Source organism: Cynocephalus volans, chromosome 2 (assembly GCF_027409185.1).
Source record: "Cynocephalus volans isolate mCynVol1 chromosome 2, mCynVol1.pri, whole genome shotgun sequence".
Classification (NCBI taxonomy): domain Eukaryota; kingdom Metazoa; phylum Chordata; class Mammalia; order Dermoptera; family Cynocephalidae; genus Cynocephalus; species Cynocephalus volans.
In genome coordinates, this window is record NC_084461.1 from 121,015,919 (window position 1) to 121,043,303 (window position 27,385).

The window sequence follows — 27,385 nt, forward strand, 5'->3', positions numbered from 1 at the left end:
TCTCCTATCTGGCCTCAGTTTTCCCCTCTGTGAAGTGAGAAGCTCAATTAAGGTGATTTCCAAGAGCCCTCCCTACAGAACACCAAAGCTGATACCCCTGTTCCAGCAGAGCATGCTTCCTGCCCCGTGTGTTCACCGTCAATCCACGTTGCCCATAGGGGAGTCCTCTCGGTAATGAATGAAACCCTTGATACTGGGGAGACCTAACTATGCAGGCTCCAGTGCCTCTGCCCCTCTAGATACCAGTAGCAGATTGTGACAACCAAAAATGTCTACAAACAGTGTCAAATATCCCCTGGGGGGCAAAAATCTCCCCATTTGAGAACCACTGTGACTGTTCTAGACACACAAAGGGTGTCATGAACAGAACACAAGCTTCAGAGCCAGATGGGACAGGATTCAAATCCTGCTCGGCCACCACACCAACTAGGTGACCTTGCACAAGGCCTCTTTTTCTTTTACTTTTCATTTAAAAGGTAAGAGAGGCTCACTGTAAAAATATTTGACAACATAAAAATATTACAAATCAAAATGTAAAATTCCTCATGTCCCTCCTAGCCCATTCCTCGGAGATAATTGGTTACAATTTGGTGTTGATTCAGATATTTTATACGTAAATACAAACATCCATCAGATATATACATATATAAACACTGTTTTACATAAGTAGTATCACATTAGACATATTGTTTTGCTTTTTTATACTTATTCTATCATGGATACTATACGAATTTCTTCACCCCTTTTTAAAAGCTGTTTGGAATTCTCCTCTCAGGATTTGAACCCAGTTTTCTAGGTATACAATGGGAGCAACCATGCTTTCTTTACAGAGTTGTCAGTACTAGCTAAGATTATGTATACAGGCACACACACACACACTTTTTAAGAGGAATAAATAGTATTGGCATGCAGTAGATGCCCAGCAAATGGTAATTAATATTTACTCATCAACTATTAACTCAGCACTTACTCTGTGTCCAGTCCTATACCGGAACCTGGAAATACACCAGTACACAAGACAGATATAAGCCTGTTCCCAAGGAGATCAGCCTAGCCAAGGACACAAATAGTAAATGATTTTTCAAAATTATTAAATTACAACTGTGTAACAGTGCAAAGCATAGACTATTAGGAGAGGATGACCTAGACTAAAGTCAATCAGAGAAGGATTCCTTGAGTGACATGTAAACTTAGACCTCAAGAATGAGCTGGACAGGTTTGGGAAAATACAGGAAAATGGTCAGGGCCCCTCAGATGTTCAGAATCTTGCTGAGAATTTGATGTAAATAGGTACATGTGCTCAGGTGTTCCTTGGTTATCGTTTAGTGTAATTGTGCATGTGCACCCAGGTGTCCTGTTTTATAGGCTTAAGTATAAAAGATGAGTGGCTCTGATCCAGGGTACCTCCCACCCCCAGGATGCCCCTAGGGTGGGGGGCCATGGAGAGGCCACTACTGCTGCTGGAGGCTGCTGCTGCTGCTGAGGAAGCTGAGGACTGAGCTTCTGTCATCTGCCAACAGCTCCCGGAATCTTTCCCAATTACCTAGCATGGACCTGCATGTGAGGGGTCTGGGGACCCAGTCTGTACCATGGGTTTGAAGGGTCTGAGCCCTGGCTCTGACAATATAAATGGAAACTTAGTATAACTAAAATAATGAAACACTTTGGCTTTAGTTATGTTTTGTCTTTACAACAGGCCACATGAAGAGGGCTGGGAATATACTAACCTAGGGAACAGAATATCTGAGGACCTTGGAGCAAGCTATGTACCAATTATTATAATAGTACAGTAAACTCCTAAAGGAAGAGCCAAATAGCTAAGAGATGAGAGATCTATAATCCCCTTTCTATCTGCCCCCATATTACATAGAAAGTTATACCAACAGAATAATTTTCCATTTAGCACATCTGAAGGATCAAACTCATGTAGAAAAGCATGGTTATAAGAAAAATGGAACACATACAGAGTAAAGAAAAAATGTGGGTAACAGATTCATGAGCACACAATACCCATTGGGAATATTCTACATAAAAGCTCCTACAGCCTGATTAACTGGACAACAGGCATTATTATTCCTGAACGTCCCCCCTCTGTGTGATGCTTCAGCTTTAAGTCCTTGGAGGCATAAACAGCCCCTGCCCTTTCTCTTCCAGGGCAGACCAGCTCAGCATTGACCAGGGGTAAACACTAGGCACATACTGTCCAAACACATAATAATCCCTCTTTATCTGAGAGTTGTAGGGTCTTTTCTTTGGTGTCTGAGATAGCATGATGTTCTGAACATCTAGGGAGTCATTATTTGATATGCTAACAAAACCACATTCAATCTGGCAGGCACCTCAGATTTCTCAAACCCCGTGAGCTAAGTCAGATGACAGGGATTTGTAAGAGCATGCGTTTGGGGCTGCAGCACAGAATCCATGGATGTGGCTCTAGCCTTCACACCTGGACAACAGCATGCTGGTAGGCACTGGGCTTTCCCCGAGGGCTCAGCCAGTCTAATCTCCCCTCTAGCCCTCCGTGGTTGCTCCATGAAGATGATGGCTTCCCATGTCCTTCTTCACTCACATCCCTCTACTCAAGCACCTTAATGTAAGGCAAAAACACGTCCTTCTCTATAGAGGACACCAGTCTCTCTACATGAGTCTCACACTGAGAAATCATATTGTGTTTGGAAATTTATGCCTGTATGTGCAGCTCTGGCAAGATAAAGCATGGCACCAGCATTGCCTATTCCCCTGCCATTCTCGCCAAAGACCAGAGAATCCATTCAAAAGAATGGGTTAGCTCCAAATTCATGAAACTGAAGCTCTGCACTGACGGGATATATGACTTTTCTTTACTAGGAACATCTAGCAACTCAGCCACTTTTATTTCTCAGTTCCTTGTACTTGCAATGAATCAGGCTTTGATTATATATAAGATCAACCTCATTTACTTACTAGGTATTCTTGCAAATCTGCATAGACATAACTGTGGTAAACTGAATCTAACTCAGACATACCTATTAGGCAGGTTGCTTGAGGAAATTCCATAAGGAATCACTTTATAAAATCAATTATCACCTATCAACAGACCTGCCTTCTCACTGAACTACATAAACTAAAGGTCAGAAGCAATGTCAGTGGTACCCAATCCCCATTCAGTGTTCCATTTCCTGTACAGCAAACAGCCATGTGGCTGCCGACTCTTCCGTGTGCACATCCCAGGGCTGGTGGCTCAGTCTCCCACACGGCAGCCCTCACATGACATACAACTCAGGCTGTTAAATGGCTATTCTTATACAGACCCAAATTCATCCTTTTGCAACTCCCACCCACTGGTTCCAGGGCATTGGCGCCAAACAGAATCCTCAATTCCCTCCCCATGGGCCAACCCTACAAATATCCAAGCACAGCTATCGTATCTGAAGGAGTTCAAAATCCCATACCCTGTGCTGGCTTATGGGGAGGCTTGCCCACACCTCTCAGTGTTTTATCACCCCACCCCTACTTGTAAAACTATACATAAAGCACTTGAAACCATTTCTGAATGAAGAAATCTGTGCCTTGCTAAGAAACTGAAAGCAGAATGATCAGTGTTCACCTCTAATCTGGCAGCGTAGTTTTATCATCACAAACTGGGAACTTCTCTCCTGTCCACTGACAGAAAGAACAACTCAGGTTCAACCTCACTAAAAGCAAAAATCATAATTATTAGCAGATACCTGCTAACATTTACATGGCTTATACCCCAAAATTATATTTTTTCCCAAGGGTATATACATATTTTTGTAAACAAATGATTTATTTTAGCAAGGTCACCAAGAAGAGATGTGGCTTAAAATTAGGCATTCTGTTAGTTTCCACTGAGATTCTTTATGACTGCTTTGTAACACTGGCTTGAAAATATTCCAGAAAGAAACTCCTATATCTATGTGCTGTGGCAATGTACCCAAATTCTTCTACCCTAAGGAGCCCTTCTCACTGTGAGAAAAGCATCTGTGAAGTGCATCTCCCCTAACCCCTCCCAAGGTAGCCATCATGCTAATAGTTCTGTTAGTGGCTAAGAATTTCATAACAAGATCTAATACGAATTTGGTAATGTCTTTAAATAAACCGTGGGTTTTATTGGGCATATAGGCATCTGCACCCATTTGAGAAGCAGGGCTATAAATATACATGTATATGTGTAAACATACATGTATATACTCTCAACGCAGAGCCCACATTTTACCATGGTAACTGCCTTGTGGTCTATAGGGAAGAATGCTGATATTCTTAATTGCCCATTGCCTGTGGGTTTGAATGGACCTCCAGTCTCAGCATGGAGGAAGGTGACTATGCATTCAAGTATCAAAATTCTGATTTGGATTCTGAAATGTCTCACTGAGGATACTGGCTCTGCCTGCCACTTGGCAGAAGAGAGGAGATCCATTTGTTTCTGTTAACTGGCAGCATAGATCATCTGAACTCTTCGTTTCTGCCAGGAAAAGCCCAGAACTCTCTGTTCCCAATGTTAATCAGTTACCAGAAATGAAACAATCAAGAGTATTCCCTGATGGAGATGCAGGCCACCATTCTTCCCGATGTTGTCAATTTTATCTGTGTATCAAGCCAGACCTTTAGAAGACTGTGTACTCTGCATTATGGAATTAATTTAGGGAACTGTACTTTGGCATCACTGAACACTGAAAGATCTTGGAGGAAGCAAGTTACTGGCAAAAATGTGGTCCCCCCAACATGTGTTCCCTTCTGAGAACCCACAGGAGGAAAGCATCTCTGGTCTCAGCACCAGGAACACCTATGTTTCTCCTGACCATGGGAACATAGGGCTTTGTGCTACCTTCTCCACTGTGGTCATTAGCAAGCTCTGGGCCCAGCTCTAGAAGTGCACAGAAACTTATTGTGCATGTATGAGTACTACCTTCACTGTGGCTTTATTTATATTTTTTCCTTATACCCAAATATTGTCATCTATTCATTTTATCACCTGATACTTATACATGCCTGTAAGTTACCTTTTGGTGAATGAGAAATTTAAAATTAAAAAAAAAAAAAAAAGTCAGTCTATCATGCATTTGGTTATAGATCAGAGGATACCAGAGTGATATTTTGAGAGAGTTCTTACAAGGAAACTGAGCATTCACAGACCTCAAGTGAACACAGAAGAACTCAAGGGCACTGACTGCCACATCTTGAAGTTAGGGAGGGACAGAAGGGAACTGGATCGAAGTGCGGGGCAATAGCCCGGGGGGGCACAAACCCTAGACAAATGCAGGCTAGACTGTCACAGTGGCTCTTATGGGCTCCGAGGACAATTTCTCACTAATTGGGGATCTTCTTGCCTTGACAACAACTTCATCTAACATTTTCCACCATCTCTATCCCTTTCTATCAGTATTTTTGGAGCCAAAGAAGAGCAGGAGCAGTGCAGGGCCATCTGCTCTACATGCTGCCCATCCTCTGCTGAGCGGTTCCTCCCGGCCAGGCTGCCCACACCCTCCTCAAAGCAAAGAAACTCCTACATCATCACTCGTGAAGTTAAATGCGCTCCACTTCTGCTCTTTGGGAAGTAGGATATGTTTCTAAATCCCGATGGCACCATGTTCTGTGCAAGTTCTGTGTAAGCACGTGCATGTGCTTCTATCAGGGTATGGGGTGTGTTTCCCTCTTCTCAAGATTAAAACAATCCATCTCAAGGTGACACAGGAGGCCACAGAGCATAGCCATAATAACCCAGCCCTCTGCTCAGGGCTCGGGTTCAGCACAGGGATGCTCATGCTTACTGCAAGGGTCTCTTAACACAGTCTGCACAGAGACGCCTTCCACTCAGGCAATTTGTCCCCAGCTCTGCTAGGTGCTGCCTTGGCCCCTTGGGCTCCCCCATGCTCCAGGTCGTAGAGACTCTGAGGACTCAACACCTTCCACAGCAGACACACCACAGGCAAAAGACAAGGTCACAAGGTCTAGCATGAGGCATTCAACCTTCCTCTAGGAGAGAAGCCACAGACTAACCGCCCAAGGATACATTTACCCTCTCATCATATTTTTTTTAATAAATGATTTGTCAACACTGAAGAATAAGGAGGTTCACACATACATAAAAACATCTTCATTTTTAGCTGCTCTTGAGAAATCAGAAATCCTGGCAATGCTGGGCCCCAGACCCTCATGACTACCCTCAGCTGGAGCCAGGTCATGGGTGCTCTCCATATGTGGGACAGGCGTTAGTTTGCTACATTCCCCTCAACTCTCCTTGCTGTTGCACCAGGCCTGCCTTGCTATTTACCATGCACTGCTCCAGGGGCATTTCAAGGTGCCCAACAGAATGAGTCTTGAGGAACAAATGGGTAAGGAGTGAAACAGCCTGCTTAAGTAATGACTTACACTTTCTTCATATTGCTTAATAAATGTATTTTTTTAAAAAGCATCCTATCTGCAATAAACTGAATGTTTGTGTCACCCAAAATTCATATGCTGAAATCCTAACCTCCAAGGTGATGGTCTCAAGAGGTGAAGACTTTGGGAGTGATGAGGTCATGAAAGTGAACCCTATAAATGGCATGGGTGCCTTTATAAAAGGGATCCCAGAGAATTGTGAGGCTCTCTTTCTTCCACGTGAGGATACAAGGAGAAAATGGCCATCTACAACCCAGAAGAGGGCTCTCATGAGTGCCCAACCATTCTGGCATCCTTATCTCAGACTTCCGGCCTCCAGAACTGTGAAAAATAAATCACTGTTGTTTATAAGGCACACAGTCTATGTTTTGTTCCAGCAGCCAAGCTGACTAAAACTTCACATCTGTAGCACTGAATGAGTAGCTATCAGAAAACACTTCTCCCCATCATACTGCCCCTGCAGACATCTGCCATCTCTAGAAAGGCTCCCAGGTCACTTCCACCAGGATCCTCTCCCTGACCTTCACCCAGGAAGGGCTGACCATCTCCTCACCTGAGCCCGCACTCTGCCAGCATCCACCAGGGGACCTCAAACACGTCCTCTGAGTGATTTTATTTCATGTGTCTCTCTCTTGGCCACATAGACCATGAGCTCCGTGAAGGAAGACACTGTCACATTTCTCTTCATAGTCCCTGTGCATAACCAATGCTGCACCTACTAGGTGATCAGTAAGTACTTGATTCAATGACTAACTGATCAATTAGCTCATAGTCTGATGGATAAGCAGATACATCCAGACTCACTAAGATTCTTCTAAATCTGAGGCTCCAGAACAAAACATCAGTCCTCCATCTTCTGCTCAAGATTTCTTATCTCTACTGTGTTCATTATAATAAGTTTGGATCAGGAGTTTTACAGACCCCTCATGTCACAGGTGTAATAAATGTCAAAATTTCCATTATACAGATAAGGAAACTGAGGCTCAGAGAGGTTAAGTCTTGTCTATATACATAATGCTGTTTAAGGGAAGAGCTGGAAATTGAACCCAATCTTGGAGACTCCACCCAGGGCCTTTCCAACATACCACAGTGCCTCTCATCATACATGGCTATTGGGGCAGCATGAACATCTAACAGGCCTCCAGCAACAATCTGCTACATGATACTACTGAGAACCTTAACAAAATAAAACCTCCTATTTCAGGCATGAGAGGAATGGGGGACGTAGGTGATTCCAGCAGTTTTTCTCCAAGCAGCTGTTTCCCTGTTGCGAAAATGCTCTAATCCACTCTATGCTCTCAAATGAGGAAAGTTTAAACAGTATTATTGATCAATTTTAAAATTCAGCTGACAATTTCCCTTTTGAGAATTTTCCTAAACCAAAGCTGGTTCATTAGGACTCAACAAATACAATATAATTAATTCAGGGGCTGTTGTTCCAGCAGGTAGATTAGCAGAAAAGTTTTTTTGTTTTGTTTTGTTTTGTTTTCCATAAAACTAACACCACGATTTATGAGTTTGGGTAGAGATAATAAACATGTCTTTAAAATGGATTTGTTCACGTTGAAAGAACCTCTTAAACACCATAATAGAAGGCCACAGTGCCCCATAATTGCAAGGTGAATTTTACTATCCTTCATGATGCTCTATTATCCAATCCAAAGGGTGGAACATGACCCAGAACAGCTTTTGATCCTTGATTCTAGGGGCACAGAGTACTGGGAGCACTTTGAGAAGGCAGGGGGAAGCCAGAACATGAGCTCACATGGCCACCCCCTGAAATCAGTGAGGAAATGGAATCTCTGCAATTGCACCTGACAGCTGACTGAGCCAGGAGAGATGGACGTTACTAAGAATATACCACGCACCCCAGCTCCTGGTCCTTTGCAAATATGATCTCATTTAGTCTTCAAGGATGCCCCATAAGACAGACATCATTAGCCCCATTCTACAGACAAGAAAATGAAGGTGAGATAAGTCGTGTTATTCTAGTATATGCAGCAAGTTAATGGGAGTGTCAAGATTCAAACCTGAGCCCTTCAAGCCCCTGCTCTCTCCTCCACACCTTGCAGTGTGCCACAGGATCCTGTAGGAGAGTAAGTACCTCTTACTTTGGCCGTTTTGGCTTTTTATTCTGATAATAATACCTGATATTATTATTAACCCTCCCTACCCATGATGGTTAAAGAAAGTCCCATTTAATTTCATTAGTTTTATAGAAGTTACATTTATTCTTCATTGATTAAAGGGTAACCTTTGAAATGAGAGCATCATGCTTCAAGTTTCATTTTTCCTTCTTCTATGAGAAAACATATACAGAAAACTATGGTACCTGAACTTGACGTTCATAGATGCCAAAGGTCTCAGGAATGATCTAGTTCACCCTCTTTATTTCAGAGCTGGGAAAATTGAAATCAAGAAAGGCCAGGTGATTTGCCCAAAGTTTCACATTTTAATAGTGGCAGGCAAAACAGCCCCAAGAGCGAAATAAATGGAGACAACAAAAAATGCCCATCAGTAGGAAATCATTCATTGTGGAATACTGATATAATAGAATACTGTAATATAAAGAAATTAGCTAAATCTGCAACTATCCAAACAGAAAATCTCAAAGACAATGTTGAGTGAGATAATTGGGTGAAGGAAGGAGACTTAATTACTATTGCAATGCACGTAATATAATGTAACGTTATTTGTAGGCATGCACATATGACATAAAACTATAAGAACATGGACAGAAAAGCAAATTAATGATATGGTCATCTTTAAAGAAAAGAAAATGGGGAAAAGTACTGAGAAGAGGCGCCAGTGAGATTTCAATCTTATACCTGGTGTTTTATCTCTTTAAAATAAGCAAACAAGCAAAGGCAGCCAAAGATGAAAGAGAGAACTTTTAACTTGATCTAACTTCAAAGCAGATAGACTGAGTTAAAGAAGGGACACACCAATATTTGAATTAACAGTTTTCTGTTTCTTCCCTGGCAGAATTGATCTGCAACATTTAAAAATCAATACTCCAAAAATTTTTTAAATAGTAACTATTTTACTGTCATAATCAAGAAACAGGAAAAGAGATGTCAGTGGGGTGGGGGGCTAATTTGGCTGGAGTGGGGTGTGAATGTTTGGGGTGGGGTGCTAATTTGGCTGGAGTGGGGTGTGAATGTTTGGGATGGGGAATAGGTTAATGTGGATAAGACAAGTTCTTGCTGTAGGGGAAAGCATATTCCTGAAATTATGTGGAAAAGGCAAAGATACGAGGGAGAAACCAGCCCGATTCAACATGAGAGGACCAGAAGGAAATTATTAAGATGCTTCCCACAAACCAGGCCAGCTGCTTCTGAAAATCAGCAGCTCCAGGGATCAGATAAGGTGAACAGATCCTTTAAAAACTGAAAATTTTTCAAGGCCCTATGAATGCAAATCAGAGGCTGTTTTGGGGGTGAGGTTAAATTACACACCAAGAGGAAAGCTATAGGGACTTAAGACTTCTATTGAGCCTGTCATGTAAAATTTCAGATTAATCTAGAGGAAAAAAGAAATCCTCTCCTAAAGAACAATTTTAGAAATAAGCAATCTTGACTCCCCAGGCACCATTTAAAACTTGGGCAAAACATGAAAGCTGTGATAATGCACTGGGCTCTGGTTCCAGAAACACAGCTGGGCACAGGAAGAAATCTCTCCCTTTGAGTTTTAGAATTTTTGCCTCAAAACAGTTTGGGGCTTTGGTCTGGATTTGAGCTTGTCGAGATCTTGGTATCATAGACTGAAGTCAAAGGGCAAGATTTTTCTTTTTTTCTTCTATTCAAGTGAACAGCATGAGTGAAAGGGGCCCCTGACTTTCTGAGCTTTATTTTTTTTTATCTAGAGACAAATTTCTGCAAGTTCCTATTCTGCTCTGAAGAGCACCAGCGTCATCTGAGGCTTAGCTACAGCCGGGCTGCTCTGGAAGAATGATTGGTATCCACTCCAGAAGAAAAAATATTATCCTTCAAACCAATGGCTAGACACTTTATCTAAAACATTCATTTATTCCACTTTAAAGGACCCCACTTGTCTCAAAAAAGTCCCATGCTAAATCTCTCCAGCCATTTCTTCTAAAATGGCTAGTCTCATCAAGTGGAACTTTATACCCAAATAAATCAGTGAGTTCTTTCCTGAGTGGACCATGGCGACAACATAAAATCTAAATTAATTTGTCTTCCATCACTTTGAGACGTCTTCATGTAATCAGAATTTTATTCTAAAGTAATATAGTGATGATACACATAAATTACCTTCCCAACCCCCAGTGCGGAAAAATAAATAAACCTTTTATTCAGCAAATGTATTATGAATAAAATAAGCTTCAATTTTCAAAAAGGACTAGTCAGGAAACAACTTGTTAGAATTCCCTTTGCTTCTTGTTCATCACCTACTCTATGAATCCTCAAAGCAATATCTTTTACTTTCTTACAACGGTATTGTGGTTCAATAAATTATATATTTCTTTCCCCTCCAGGCTCTTTGCATAACCTTCCTCATCAAGCCACCTCATTCAAAGGGAAAAGAGAGAATTTTTGTGACAACACCCTTATTATCGCATGGAAGGTGATTATTACACACAAAGCTTGGTTGTGTAATAACCAGGGAGCCTAATCCACACACCAAAGACACAGACCACATAAGGCCAAGTTGTAGGAAAAAAATGCTGCCTCAACTAAAATTGAGCTATGACACTTGAATAAGCACTTGACATCTAATGGATTTCCCAATTACAAAGACCAATCCCCCTCACTCTCCACCCCCGCATCACCTCTGTGCTTACACACACTCCATACTGGGGCAAGACCTTGGATGTCTTAGGATTGATAAATGGGAGTGTCCCACAAGAGAGATCTTCCTTAATACTGCCCCTATTAAGGGTTTAAACATCATGCACTTGGTCACTGTCTATGGAATCAATGAAGGAATGAACACACTAAAAATCTGATCCTCTTCAGCTCCAAAAATGGGGACCTGGGTGCACCACTACAGTGACCCACCTAGTGTATGACAGGCCAGTGCCAACTTAGTCCTGAGAGCTTCAGAGCATCACAACTATGAAGGCCACCAGAAGAGAACAAAAGGAGAAAGAAAGAAAACCTGAGTGGGAAGGGAGGGAAGCCACAGGGAAAGGCAGCTAAATAGGAAGAGGGAGTGAAAAAGATCAATCACTTTATAAAACAACACTAATCAAGCACTAACTATATTTCAGGCATCCCCTTTAATCTTCTCTGTGCTCTTCCTGAAAGTATAACTATCACTGCCATTTCCAGATGGGAAGATTTAGGATCAGGGAAGTTAAGTTACTCACCCAGAATCACACAGCTAATAACCAGCAGTCAAGTTCTAAACTTAGAGAACCTGAGTCCAAACCCCAAAACCCTATACCATACTTACGAAAGGGCATCCCACGGCGTATCCTCTGGGTAGTTGATAGGTGTGTAGTGAAAAGGTAAAAATGAAAACATGTGGTCAAAGGCAAATTTGGAAAATGGTAGGTTAAATGGGCTTCTTTCCTGAAAGTCTTCTCAGAGATTTTAAATTGCTAATGAGCATTGTGAAATTGCAAGAGATGACATTAGTATATGTACGTCCCACACTTATTTGACCAGGAACTGTTTTCTTGCTGAACCAGACTCCACTCTGAGAAGCACTAACTAAACCTGCTCCCAGGTTTGCTAGGGGCCAGTAGAGAGAAGGTGCCAAGAGGGCAGAGGCATAGAACACTCTTGAATCCCTCCTGAGCTCCACAGCCTCAACCAGCCTCTGCAGAGGCCCATCCCAGGCCTCCACTTCTGCCTGTGCAAGACAGGAAACTATTTGCATTTGCCATGGCTCTCTCAAGCTGTGCAGCCTGCCCAGCTCTCTCTGCAGGGTGTCTTTCTTTGTGGACTTCACAAGGGAAATGTCTCCCCTGAATTAATCATTGTTCCCTTCAGTTCTGAACTCCTGTCCATCCCTTCTGTGAGGAGATTTGGCATTAAATCATTATAAGAAAAAAGGATATATTACTTTACCCAAATCTCAGAAAAAAAAATTCTTCTTAGAAAAGCCTGAAGTTGAAGGCTATGATCCTCCATGGAAGGAAGCATTCATGATTTGCTTAAAGACAACAAAGACATTCCAGGTCTCTTCCCTGGAGGGTGTGGGCTTTTCTTCTAACTGCCTCACAGGCAATTACATGATCATAAGTGCTCACTCCATGAAACCCTGTTGTTCAAAGTTCAGTAAATATCTTTAAGCAGAGAGAGCAATTACAGCTAAGTGACTATTTCTTGAGTGCTTTCAGTCTCCTAACTATTCACACCAACACCTAAGACAATTAGAAGCTACCTGGCCATGTCAGTGGTCAAGCTGGAGAGCTGAATTGATAAACTTGACCACCTGTGACAGCCAGAGCCCTGGACCCCAAGGCAATGAACAAAGCCATGGAAAAGTCAGAGTCCCACAGGAGTGATGTCATTTAGCAAGCAGGTCTTGGGTTCTTAATCACAGCTGAGTCACCAGACTAAATCCTCTAAAATACTGTGCTCATCATGTCACTCTCCTGCTCAAAAACTTTCTACGGCTCCCCACTGCCAAGAAAGCAAAGTTCAAACTTGGTGGATTGATACAGGAAGTCCTCCACAATCTGCTTACAGTCCACCTTTCTGACAGCACTATACCAGAATTCCCCATGCTGGGCCTTCCTTCCAGTCCTCTCCCTCTACATGAAAAGCCCACTCCACACCTACCTCCATTGTGAAGCCCGTCCCACTCCCATCCCAGCCCATATCTGTCATCTGAAACTCTGAAAATGCTTTTCAACAAGTTCTATTTCTACAGTTTCCCCCAACCACAAAACCAAATAAACCATATTTGTTTCTTTTTCACCTTAGGAGGGGAAATGACTCCTCTCTTCGGCTGACAACTTCCACTGGAGTTCAGTAATTCTCCTATTTTCTGGAAGATGAAATGCTCTACATCTTCCATGCCTGTGGTTTATATTTTACCAAGTGGTGTCAGTGCTGATATAGTAACTTCCCATTTTTATTGAGCAGTGCACAACGTAATTGATGACATCTGCTGGGGTTGATATTTTAAGTGAAGGCTATTTTCAGCTCTGCCTGCTCGCCTCATGGCTCTGTATATAGCCAACAGCAGCTACACCTGAGGTGCAAAGTAGGGTTACTTGGCTAAGGTCCTCAATTATACCCCATGAAGTCAAGACGTTTTCTGGGAGGATTTATTGGAGCAGACTCAGTTTTCAAGCCTGCAGAGCTAGAAAAAGGGAGAGCAGGGTGGGGTTCTGCTGGATATAGTTGCCATCAATCCTAGGAGAAAAAAATCCTTGTTTAAACTTTTTACCTAAGCAGATTCAAATGCCATGTTCTTTTCGGTGTTCCAAGTTTAGCCCCCAAACCAGGAGAAACTGCCATTTACATCCCCAAGTGGCAAATGATACCTACCTTTATGTTTTCCATTCTACAATGTGCATTAGTAAAAGTAAATATGTCTTCCCTTGGTAGAGTTTTTGTATTTTGACACATGATAGGTGATATTTTTCCTCTGGGTTTCAGCATTAATTGCATATACATACTTGAAGTACAATCTACCATCATTTTCAGCAGTAGGGTCTGTGCCAACAGCAGCCACATATGGAACAATGGGAACAGGTATTGGATCCACCGCAGGTCCTTGTTGTGTCTTAAATAACTCACAGGAGGATGCTGTTAGTGATTTACAGCAGCCATCGGGAGACTGGCTCTATGCTTGCTGGGGTGGGAGAAGAGCCCTTGGTGGATCAGGTTAAACCCAAGTGGTCAGTGAGGTGACTCTGAAACAGCTTCTACTTAGAAGAAGTTATTTAACAAATGAAATATCAGTGCCCTTGAAAGTCTCCCAGCATTAACCTTTTTCTAGAAAGACAGCGTCATTTTTATGGGTTCATGTGAATTGGGAAGCGTTTCCAGGCACAGTCTGTTCCACAAATGAAAGCACTGGATTCTGCCCCACAATTCACTAGGTTAATCTGATGACCATCCTACTATTTGCCTTTTTTTTAAAAAAAAACAAAACCATTATAATTTTGTCCTGGTTAATTTAATTTTTAAAAATTGCTTAAATCTGTCCTAGAAGCTCAAAAAATACCCAATTTCTATCACCCCAGTCGATTCAGTCCCCAAAGTCAATAAAATAAAACAGCTAGCTGGCCTTTGCAGGAACATTAAATCAGCAGGCAAGGAAAGAAAAATGAGACAGCATTTCCCATGGACTATACAGCAAGAAATGTTGTATCCTTTACCTTGGTCAAAGGGCTTGTTGGGATTCCAGTTTCTGAAATAATCATCCTATATAAGGAAAAAATAGAAAACAAAGGTCAGATTTCAGGTAGCTTCTCACATAACCGCATAAAAACCTGCCTTTCTCCCCACCTCCCAAAACACAAAGGAAAAAAATAACAACTTAGAAAGTTTTCCCAAAAAAGGCATTAATGTGCACTTTTCAAATTCTTGTCTTTCAAACTGCATGTATGAAATAAACATTGGGAATATAGTAAGAACATTTCAACCCAATAAGGAAACAGCATTGCTCTTCTTGGTTTGCGGTACAAACCCAGACAACCTCCTATGTGCGAGGTGTATCTGCTATCAATTCCACTGTAGGTGATGCCTTGCTGCTCTCACTTATGATTAAGCCTCTGTGTTTGTAACAGCTGATAATTCAACTGTCAACATTTCTTTTACATGAAGATATGTATCTCGTGGTGCACAGTTCCAGTTTTCTAACACTCACAAAATCTAAAAACAGAGGGCCATTCAAATGTTAGAATTAACCATAGGCATACGTTTAGCTTAATACCATTTGTTCTGAGTCTGGAAAGCTGAAAAAACAAAGCCTGGCCAGTCTGCTCTATTCATAACCATGTCTTTCTTGCATGCAGCTTGCATCAATTTATGCTCTGAAGCTAGACACTTCATTACTTTGAAACTGCAAGGGTCTAGGCCACTCACTTCTTCATAGTTATGTCAGCCTCTTCCCCACTTCTAGTAATCCTTTTCTTCCCAACAACCTCTGTCCATTCTCTTCCCCTACCTTACGCAGAACTCATCAGACACTCTGCTGCCTGGCACACCCACCCTGTCAGCACAACTGAATGGTCTGCCCGTGGAAGAGGTGTCACTCATGCCCATCATCTTCACACCATCTTTAGGACATTTGCTCCTTTTCAGTTAATAGCCAATTTACTTGCTGTATATGTTTTTGGCAAGTACTCTGAATGCTGCAGACAGTTTCAGAAAGCTGTCCAAAATGAGGCCTCAATTTCACTTCTGGAAGAGTTAATTTACATCAAACTGCACAATTAGTTTAAATTATTGTCCATGCTGTCTCCTGCTGCAGTTTATCTCCAACACGATCTTCTGTGAATTTTATCTGTGTTGTTCCATTACCTGTCTTTATTAGATCCTTGTTGAGTTCACCTAAGCCCTTAAATAGATTTTAGGAAACTAGATTTAGAGTCAAATCAGAACATATTGCTTGTTGGCCAGTGATTCCATTTTCCAAAGCATGAATAAACATGAACAGGTTCCTCCGGATCCTGGGGATTCAGCATTAAATTATTTTTAACTCCAAGGAATTGGCCCACTTTGCTGTGGCTTTAATTTTATGGCATAACTGGCCTTCTCACCCACCTGAGTAAGAAGTCTTTGAGATCTACACCATATCACTGAGAAAGTTTAGAACAATCTCCCTCTCCATTTGTTATTTTAAATACCATCCTAATCTGGAATTGTGCTGTGTGAAACTAGGCAGCCAGTGTTAAATGGTTTTAAGTTATGGGTTGGATTGTAGGTAGGAAATTTAGCACCCAATTTCTCAATTTGATGACCAATGAACTCTTAGCCTTAGACAACCATGTTACCAACAGATTCTGCTATTCACAAGGGCAGGAGAAGAGATAACCCAAAATGAACTCAATCTCACCACTGGAGGAAAAAAGCAACTGTTCATCCTTCCAGCTGGGGCTCATCAGTGCCCCCTCCACATATAGAGGATGGCATCGAGCCCAGTGGTCATGTGGAATCTTGTGAAATATTTTCTACTTGAACATACTAATATACAAAAGCCCTTGGAAGCTTAGGATGTCCAACAGGGAAGGGCTAGAGCCAAAGACAAGTTCCTTTACTTTAATTTCACAGGTCACATTCTCTTTGATGTCAAAGAAAGTTTGAGAAAGTCTCAAGAACTGAATGTTCCCTAATGATTTCAACATATTTTATAACTTGGATGGAATTTGAAGCACTCCTCTGGACCTTGTCACTTTTCCAGGTTAACTATAATTGCCATTTTTACATATTTCTTGGGGAAAATCATGATTTTAAATATAAAGCCTCTAAAAGCAGATCTCTGCATTAGAATATTTAAAACCCATTGCAGATGTAATAATATTGCCTAATTGCTGCCAAAATGTGAAAGTACACCTTGAATGAAAACTCGTTATACAAAATGAGTCCTTCAAACAACACCTTGTCCAGCAAGGCCAAGCAGGGAAGGAAAATTATTCTCTGCATCTGATTGCTTTTGCCCTGCCTTAGAAAAGTGGATTGGCTGAAGAAAAACCAATGAGCCAGGAGCTGGTGAAACCTTGGATGCCACTGCTTTGGCTACGGCTGAAAGAGAAAACCCCATGTCAGAGGCTAAGATCATGAACACCTGTGAAGTACTCTAGGCACCAGAGCCTGCTTGGGGGATGGGAAATGAGCACGGGGAGAGGCACGGGATGGGGCTGGGGGTTTCTTAACAGCCACTGCTGCTGTGGAGGTCAGAGTATGAGATGCCAGAGCACATGTGTATCACTCTTCCACACAGCACTACCTAGGTGTGAGGGCCTCCACACACGGTGAGTCCAAGCAGGCTGAGGCTGCATCGGTCAATTCAGTCTGCGTCTGGGTATTTCTGGTGAGGCAGCATCCAAATCCAAGTGGGAAAAGCCTAAGACAAAAGAATGCCTCTTCTAGAGCTTCACCTCCCGAAAATTTGTTCATCCTTGAGTCTCACTTAACAGTGGGGATGCCCAAAGGATGTAAGGACAGGTGTCTATGGTCCTGAACCAACACTCTGCCAATACTACAGCTGGTCGTCTCCCTAGGGCCTAAGACCCAGGTGACACCAGCCAAGCTTTTCTTTTATTCTTCTATCTAAATAAAAACAAATCATATATATTTTACATTGTCCTAAAACAAACAGACTCATGGCCTCCTATGACAGTTCTATCATCTCCCCCCGCACCCCCCACACACACCACCCCGATCCCATGGAAGTAGTGTTATATGGAATGCTGCATTATATGGAAGTGTGTTCCTGCTGTGTGGACCTCAGAATCCAGTCCAGATACCAAAGTGCAGGAGTTCAAGAGCCCCTGCCTCTGACCTTCCTTCTGGCCCAATAAATTTGTGGCCTGTTAAAATTCAGACTGTGGTGAAAGGCATATTGGAGAGATCAAACTTGTCAGGCAAGGGGAATCTGTCAGGGTTGGCCTCTTGACTGGAATTTTATCATCTAATGATGAAGCTTTTAAAACAGACTTGCAAGGACCCCAACAACAGTTAACTTTTAAAACATAAACCTAAATAGATAGATGCATATCTAAATATCATCATTAAATGCAATAACTCCCATTAATGTATTATACAGGTTGAGGAATGAAGGATGGCAGTGTTACTACACATGTATATTTTATGGGCTATGCTGCAGAGTATACTTATGTCAGGTCTCTACTGGATAGGGCAGAGAACAATCTTGCTCTAAATTCTAACCAACCCACATGAGGAAAGGCTGATACCATCTCACTGTACCATTTCATAAGTGAAAATTTTCCAATTCTTTTTTAGGGACTGTTAAAATCTAGAAGAACTTATGAATGTAAACAGAGGCTCAAACTTGACCATACTGACTCGGCTGAAATCATGAACTTTCCCAGGGCAGCAGGAAATATCATGAAAAGTCAGCATAAAGATCATGGTAAGAAAGGGACAGATCATTACACGTCTAGGAAGAGGAAGACGGGGTGGTGCTGGTGGGAGAGAAAGAATCAGAGACTGGTAGCCACTCTGGCTCCAATTATTTTTTTATCCTCTACAGCTGACCAACAGAGAAAACCATATTTCTCCATTTATCTCACTAAATAAATATACCAGTAACATAGTACTGGATCCTGTGAAATTACTGGCACCCAGTGGCTGGTGCAAAAGAATTTAACTCTGGGTTTTCAGCTATGTTAGAGATATTTTGTTTTGATAAGCATTTGTGGAAAAGGAAATCTGTTTTATATATATATATATATATTTACACACATATATATGAATATATTCATATTATAAATAAATATTAGTAAAAATATATTAATATATATTAATAAAATATATGATATACAATACATGCCAAGAACATTTTGTTCTATAATATATCTTCCAATGAAATCTTTACATCTGACTAAAATGAAATAATGCCAAAATATCCCTGGTACAATTTGGGTGATTAAGTCTCTTCATCATGGATAATCATAAACAATTGGGAAATCTGTGGTTCCAGCCCATTTTGAATGGGAACCTTGATTTCTTTCATCATACTATAGCCCAGAAATGGCTGATGCAATTTAGGTCAAATATCTCCCAAGGATTTGCCTTTTAAGAGGTGCCTATTTCAGATCCAGAGAATGTCAAAGCTGACTCTGAGGAAGACGTGGGGTGGCAGAACCACATGGAAACCACTCTGGAAAGCCAACTGTTTTGGTGCCCAGTTATGAAGATGATGATGTAACTTATTATATACCACAGCTTCAGATGCTACAGATCAAAGGCATTTAGCTTACATGAAACAGATGATTTCTCCCTCATACATATTTTAGCTAGGCTGTTTGAACCCTGCAGTTTCATCTGGAGATTACCTGAGATAATACAAATGACCAGACTAAATCATAATCAGGAGCCTCATTTATCCTGACCAGGTGTGAGCAATAGAGACATGAGCAGAAGGAAGCAAGGTGAAGGGAAGGCAGGCAGCCACTCTGGGGTCCTCTGTGGGCTCACCGCAGGTACACACAAAAGGGAGAAGCACTTCCTTGCAAGGTCAAGTGGACCAAAGCCAGGTTTATAGATCCCGGATGGAGGCAGACCCCACTTTACCAAGCCCAAAACCTACAGAAGGAGATCAATTAAGGGACTGTAGCCAAACTACTTCAGTTCATTTTCACACTACTTGACTGAGAATAGGAATAAGGGCTGGTTGGTGGGTGGGAGAAGTGGTCTATAAAATGATAATAGAAATCACCAGAAAAGTGAGATTTCCAGACAATGTCATATAAGTGCATCAGCTGTATAATGTGACATTTGCCTGTAATTTTAATTGGTATGCAATGGAAATCCCTGCTCATCAAGCTATTCTAAGGTACAAAACACTCCATTTATTGAGAAAGGAGTTGTGTGTAGCTTCCCACACAACTACCCTATCTCTGAGCTGTTTCCAGTCACATCTCTGGGCAAGCAATGTGCTGTCTCCTCTCAACCAGGCCTGTCCCTCCCCATCCCTGGAAAAGAGCTCCAGTGAGAATTCTTCTGAATGAAGCAGTGCAACCACCTGGCCCAGCTTAGGCAGTGACTTGAGTCCTCCCAGCCTTCTATCCACAGACACCACTTATGAGCACCCTGTCCACCAGGAACTTGGAGCTGTGTACGTTAATACATTTCCATGTGCACATATCACCCCCACACACCTGGGCCCAGGCCACTTCTGAGCAGGGATGAGTCTCACTCACCTGCATATTCCCTAAGGCATCACTCAACAGCACACAATAAATCTTTGCTGAATTACATGAAATATAAGTAACAGTAAGCTGTTTCAGCTTTATTAACATCTCTCTTATCCCTGTAAAATTCCCATTAACTGTTAGCGATGTGCATGTGCGTAAGTACAGGTGGGTGTATGTTTATACACACACTCTAAATCACTTTCATTCTGAATAGAGCAATTCTTTGATAAATTGGTCTGACATTTGGTTTAAAGTCCTGCAGGCCTTAGATGAAATGATTTAGAAAATAACAATGTCAGTTGCTCTGCTCTTCCAATAAATAACCCACCAGTAAAACATAGATAATAACTGACAATCATACTTGTACTGTAACTAATGAGAAAAGATAAAGCAGCAAATGGACTGTTTATATGCATTTGATAAATTGCATCCCCTGGATATACCAATGAAAAATAAATGTATGCAGTACTGGTTCATTGAACTAAAACAAATATTTACCACTGAGATTTAAGATTTCGAATGAAATTTACATTTTATTTGGCAACTATTTTGAGGCTATGTCTATACACAGTTGAAAAGTCAAAAACCTACCTCAACTTCCTGAGTACGAAAGCATTATAAATGAGAAAAAATAAAAGAATCACATCAAACAACAGGAAGGAATGTATACATTTTTGATAATTGCATCAAAATTTCAAATTACCATAACATTAGAAAGGTTAAAGCCTCAAGTCACCTACCATCATTCCTCTGAAAAGTTTCCATTGTTCACTAAGTACATGGGAAAGGACCTTAGGTGATGGGTAGAATAACTGAAGTGGGGAGAAATCTGAGTGTGCTCTAGTGATCTATGTCATTACTGTAGAACAGCTAGCAGAATCATGATTAAATCCAAACACTCAGCTGTCATTACCATCTACCAGAATTTCAAATGAATAATTGCCTGTGACATCGGTCCAAAGGGCAAAATGCAATAAAATTCCCGAGATGACATCAGAGATCAATAATGGACCTTCCACATTTCTGCAAAGAAATTCTTCTGTCTTATAGCTCCAAAGTAGTTTGAGGGGGCCTCAGATTTGAGAAACAGATGGATTTGTGGTCTTAGGAAATAAGGTAAAGTGAACAGGATTTTCATAGCCCATCCAGCTGATTAGAAGATTCCAACCACCACAATGAGCTCCCCCTTTCTTGGGGATTTTCTGTCTGTCTCTATCAATCCATCAAGCTGGGATGGAGGGAAGTGACCCACTAAAATTTGTTCTTTTTCCAAAGAGTTCTTTCCCCAAAATATACTCTGCATTTGGGTTTTTCTCCTGAGGATATGAATGGGTATACGATGTGCTCCATTTGTAATCTGACCAAGACAAGGCGTGTCTCTCAAGACTCAAAGCCACCCTTGACCTCATTCGCAAAATTATCAAATTGTCTGAGCTGACCAACAGCAGCCTTCTCAATACCTAGGAAGGAGAGAAGAGGTCAGTACCATGGAGTCAAAAGCAGAGGAGATACTATAAACAGGGCAGGTTTTGAAGTGGGTTCAAGATCCAGCTCTATCCCTCGCCGGCTGTGTGGCCCAGCACAAGCCACTCAGCATTTCTGAGTCGGTTTCCTGATACATTAAACAAGACCACTTGCACCTACCTTGAAGGACGGTCGCAATGATTTGTGATAATGAAAACTTCCTGGTAAACAGAATTAATAAGTAAAAGATACACACTTTCATGTCCATCTCCAGAGGTTTATGGTAGTTGAATGACCCAGGAATATTGAGGGAAACATTAGGCTTTGCAGAAACAATGATATGTTTGAAATTTCTATAATGGGACTTCTTGCACATTTGAATCTTACCAATTAGGCCTAAGTGAAGGGAGACCAATTGCAACTGGGAAAAATAATTATGAAGTATTTAAAATGCATGTAATTTTATTAGTCTCATGTATAAAGAGTGGTTCAGAAAAAAAACAAATGAAATTTGAAAACTTGAGTTACAGGCATATTTCTGTTTAAAGTCAGACTCCCACCCTAAAATTCAGTGACCCCCGTCTATTAAACAGACCCCCATCTATTAAAAAAAAGATAAAACTTACATCATTAGGCTGTTTTGTGCATCAAGTGTGGGGTTTTGAACCACCGTATGGTATTACATATCATATAAATGTAAATAAATTAAAGTTTTAATTATGATTAACTATATCCTGATAAGGGAACTGAACCTGCTCCGAACAGGCAAAATTTCTGTGTAATTGTCTAATCTGCTTGTAGAAAACAGATGGAGAAACAATGAAAGGGTCCATCTCATTGGCACACAAAACAAGGCCCTTGCCATCTTATAGAGTGTAAACCTGTATTTCAGAGGGAGTATGTTGGCCTGAGGCCCAGCCTTGTCCAAGTATCAAAAATTCAAAATTATTTAGGTCCTGCCATCTTCCTCAGAATGCCACCGTATTCCTCCCTCCATAGCTGGCAGGCCCCTGTGAACACCCAAATGCTACCTTTTAGAGAGTAGACACCAGCTATTAATGGTCACCTCATCCTTCCTCCCGCTCACCCTCCCTGGGAGGTGCCAAGCACAGGGACAGATGAAGGCAGTGGTTCCCATCCTCGGCTGACCACTCGGGGCACTGTGGAGCTTTATAGACACATGTTGAGACCCACCCAGGAGATGCTGACTCAGTGGCCTCGGGTGTGGCCTCCACGTGAGGATATTCTCTTTAGAGCTCTCCAGGTGATTCTCATGTGCAGCGCTCTTTGGGCAAAAAAAGCCACACGCTACTGCAATCACAGCGACTGAGGCCACCAAGGGAAAATCAGGCCCACTACAAATAGCACACCAGGTCCAGAACACCCGAAGACCTCTCCTCCAGTTTCTGGAGCTTTCCAGAGTTGGCTCCATATTCCACTCTCAGGGTCTTCCCCCTGAGGCGTCCCCAGCTCAGTGCACAGTATACCTCTGTGCCCTGGCTGCCCAGGCCAGAACCCAGGCCACAGGCTAGACCCCTCCCCTTCCTTTCCTCACTGTTCAGGTGACAACCAAGTCCTCTCATTCTCATTTGGATCTCTCTCCCACCTCCCCTCTTCTCCGCATCGACACAGCCTCTCCCTCAGTCAGGCCTCTGCAGTTTCTCCACGCATCAGTACCATTTGCCCTAACCAGCCTCCTTGAGCTCCACCCAGGCTGTTCTCCACACTACTCTAAAAGTGACCTAAAGTCTCATTCTGGTCACATCACTCCCCTGCTTAACATACTGGAGTGGCTCCAAGGTTCAGGGCAAGCCCACCGGCCTAGCATACAGGACCAACTGAGGCCCAGCCCCTGCTGAGCCTTGCATCTCCCAGGGGCCACACTCCAGCTCAAGTGTGTCATTCCAACCATAATGAACTACTTTTTGGTCCTGCAACAGCCCATGCTCTTTGACTTCTGAAACTCTACCCAAGCTGTTCCCTCTCTGCCTGAAACACTCTCTCTCACCCTTCTTTGGTTAACAATTTATTTACTGCTCTATCAAATCCCAGCTTAGGTGTTGCTTCCTGTGGGAAGGAAGACTTCCCTGTCCCCAGTCCCTCTGCCCTTGGGGTACCTCTGCTGTGCAATCTGCAGTGCCCTGTGCCACCCACAACAGAGGACTGAACCACCCACACAGCAGTAGTTGTTCTTGTGCAACTCAACCACACAGAGGGCAGTTCCAGGGCCCAGGGGCTGGGCGGCTTCACCGCTGACCTCCAGGGCTCAACACAGTGCTTGTCTTGCAACAGCTATCAATAAACATCTACTGAACAAATAAAGACAATTCAACCTCTGCTGGTGTTTTATGCAGTTGAGGCTGCAACTCCCCAACCTCTCACTCTTTGACTCAAAACTGCAGGTTCTGTGACCTGAAAGTTTCTGAGCAAGGTTTAATAAGCGAGTCCATTATAGTGACTCGCTGGGGCAGTAACAGGAACCTGGGGAGGTGCGGGGATGACTTTCAAAGGTCTGAGAGGGATTGAATAGGCTGTGCCAGAGAAGGACAGGTGGACCTAGTCCAACATCCTCACTCCACATCTCCTAATGCCCTGAATCATCCCAAGGAACAAGCAGACTTCACAGCTTGGGTCACCACAGCTGAGCTGAAATCCAACACAAGATTTAGGACTTGCATCGAGTTGAAGTGCAAATCAAAAAGTTGAAATCAAATTTAAAAAATAAAAGTAATAGTCATATTAATAGAAATCATTATAGTAATAAGAGCAGCTACCACTTTTTGCATGGTTAAAATGTGCCGGGCACTGTGCTAAACTCTGAGTACATTTTATTTCATTTAACCCTTACAATAACCATCAGAGATGGGCATGATCAGCATCTCTGAGGTAATTTCACCTTAAAGAGATGAAATTACTATACAGGGTCACACAACTAGAGAGAAGCAGAACCAGGATTTGAACTCAGTTTTTGTCTGACTTCAAAGATCATGCTCTAACCACTACACCCACTACCTCAATGGCACCATGCAAAGGGTGGGGCAGGGAAATGAAAACACCTGCCTCACAAGGCCTTTTTGAGGTTGGACAGCAATTGTATCTGTCATGTGCCTGGCCCCAGTAAAGCAGGCAGGACCCCCTGACTTCCTGATCCACCCCTACCCCAGGCCCAGCCTCGCTGAGATGGCCCCCTGGGCAGAATCATGGCTTCAAGAGCAGGCCAGCATGAGGCATCTAGGAGCCACCTACCTTTGTGGGCCCTGGACTGAGTGCCACACCTGTTTGCCACCAGCACTCCTGCTGGCCCAGTTCAAAGCGAAACATCTGACACCAACATCAAACCACTGCATGGAGGATGTGGCGGTTCTGGCACCAGCCATCTCTCTGGAAACCTACAGCCACAGACTTCGCATGAAATTTTCATTAGCTGCACAGCTAGGGCTGTTCCAGTTCCTCCCAGCCCTGCTATTCGGCCCCTTCTCTTTGAAGGAGCATCTGGGAAGGGTAGCAATAAAGATTCCCTCCACTGTGTCCCTAAAATTATCCTAGCAGCCACCCTGCCAGCACTCCTCTGCATCCTGAGCTCCAGCCTATGGACATGTACACAGCAGGTGCTCCTCACCAAAGCCCCAGAAACAAATCTGGTCAAGGTCTTTGTCCACTCTGAGCCTATGGTGTCACGGTCAGGATCTGAGAGTTCTCATCTGAAATTTGTGATTTCTGAAGTGACATTTCCCCCTTGGTAAGAGGTAAGCAGAGTAGGTGAGCCCGCCAAAAATGGACCCTCCTTCCTGAGCCACAATCTACCTCTGTAATTACTAATGAGGCTTCCAGGGAGAAGACTGGGCACCGCCCCCCCACACCCCCAAGAGGCGACCTTTGCTAAAACCAGGCCTGACCGGGTGAGTAGAACCATCCTCTAAGAGTGACTGAAGACCCTTCACGGGACCCCCGCTCCCAAAGGCTGCTGGGTCTGATGAAAACTGCATCTTGGAGACTTGAGCTACCCTTGCTGTCGACCCACAAGCATCGCTGCAACTCTGGAATTGGTGTAACACCATCTCTCAATCCAGCATTGCCAAAAAGATGCCTGCCAGACACAAGAGACTCAGAGAGATGACCACAAGGCACTTAGGCCAGGCTCCACGCTTGAGGACTTCCTCAACTGGTCCCTGGGAAGACAGATGATGTACTTACGTCATGTGGACAAGGGGAGAGCCCAGAGAACCTACGAGAGAACTGTCCTCACACCAAGAACAACGTGCATGAGCCCCCACTCTCAGGACTCCATGAATATCTGGGGGTCCTCTTTCCCTCCAGGGGGGATTTCTATGATCTGGTCATGCTTGCTTAGGGCCTGGGAACCCACAGAGGCAGAGTAAGGTTAAGAAGCGAGCACTCAATGCCTGATGAGACATCTAGACTTAATCTATAGGCACTGGGGAGCCACTGGAGGGCTTAATTGGAGGGTGACCCCGTCAAACTGGTATTTTCTGAAGAATGCTCAGCTCTCGGTGTGTGGCACAGATTAGAGGGAGCCCAACTAAAACCCAGGATACCAGTAAAGAAGTTCATTCTACATGTGCACAATAATCACTTATAAAGCTTTTGCTATATGTCTGCCCTTGGGCTAAGCTAAAAACTGATACAAATAACAACCAGCCCTTACCCTCATGAAGCCTAGCTAGAGGAGAAGGGACCAGAAACATAAGCAGATAAAGCCTAATATTGCCTGCTAAATGGGGTCATTAAAAAAAAAAATAGCTGCAGAACACAGAGGAGGAGCCACCAGTTATTCCAGAGAACCAGAGAAGCCTCTCCTGAGGAAGAGGCACTGAAGCTTCATCTTGAGGGATAAGGCATTTTCCAGGGGAGGAACACGCAGTGGGGTAGGAGGGGACGTTGCGGTAGGGGAACCAGCAGGTGCAACAGCATGCAGTCTTCACTGTGACAGCTCTCGGCTCCAGCAAAAGGCAACGAAGCCCAAGCCCAAGTACAATGACAGAGAAGAGATGACAGGAGACACTGGCCAGCTCTGCTCGGTGTCTTCTGCACCTCTCAGTCTGCCCTTTGCTCTGGGACTAGCAAGCTCTGTAGCTATTGCTACTGGTTATTGGAGGTGATGCATATGATAATTATAACACGTCCACTTTAGCTAAAAGGCTAAGTGATGGCATTATGTCTAAAGGAACCACACCAACCCATGGCATGCCACCCCAGGGAAAAGAGCAAGCCCACATCCTGGCCCTTCCAACCCCATCAGCGAGAGCACCCATGCCACCTGTTAAGGACATGTGTGAGTCATTATGAAACACAATAAGAACCAGCTAGTCTGTCTCCCTGCCCCTCCCTCCTTTCTGAAGAGTCATATTGCCAGCTTGCTACACTTTTCCTTTATTAAATAAGTAAGCAGCTTTCCCTCTGGAGGCAAGATCCCTAAAAATAAGAGCTACACCATGTGACCACACTCTGGGAACCAGGACACTGGAGGTCCCCCTTCCAAGTCCACTATCAATGGCCTCTTGCTCATACTCATCCTTTGAAAGATCCCTCTCTTATTTGAGGAGACAGAGGTAGGGATAGATCAACAATCAGCGTTCCCCAGTCCCATCTTTTAAAAATCAAAACCTTCTAGGTTAAAATTATCAGATAAAATCATTTATATGGTTTTTAAAAACATGCATCATTAAGGACACGTTTATTTCTTGTAGAGGAGCACTCAGCCGGCAGAAG

General features: G+C 42.9%; 1 protein-coding gene across 1 annotated transcript in view; it reads right to left on the reverse strand.

Moving 5' to 3' along the window:
• SPOCK1 (SPARC (osteonectin), cwcv and kazal like domains proteoglycan 1) overlaps positions 1-27,385 on the reverse strand; it is a 498,033-nt gene that overhangs the window by 254,838 nt on the left and 215,810 nt on the right. The window contains exon 2 of the mRNA XM_063086936.1: positions 14,687-14,732. Coding sequence (XP_062943006.1) covers positions 14,687-14,732 — 46 coding nt within the window. The remainder of the gene's footprint in view (positions 1-14,686; positions 14,733-27,385) is intronic.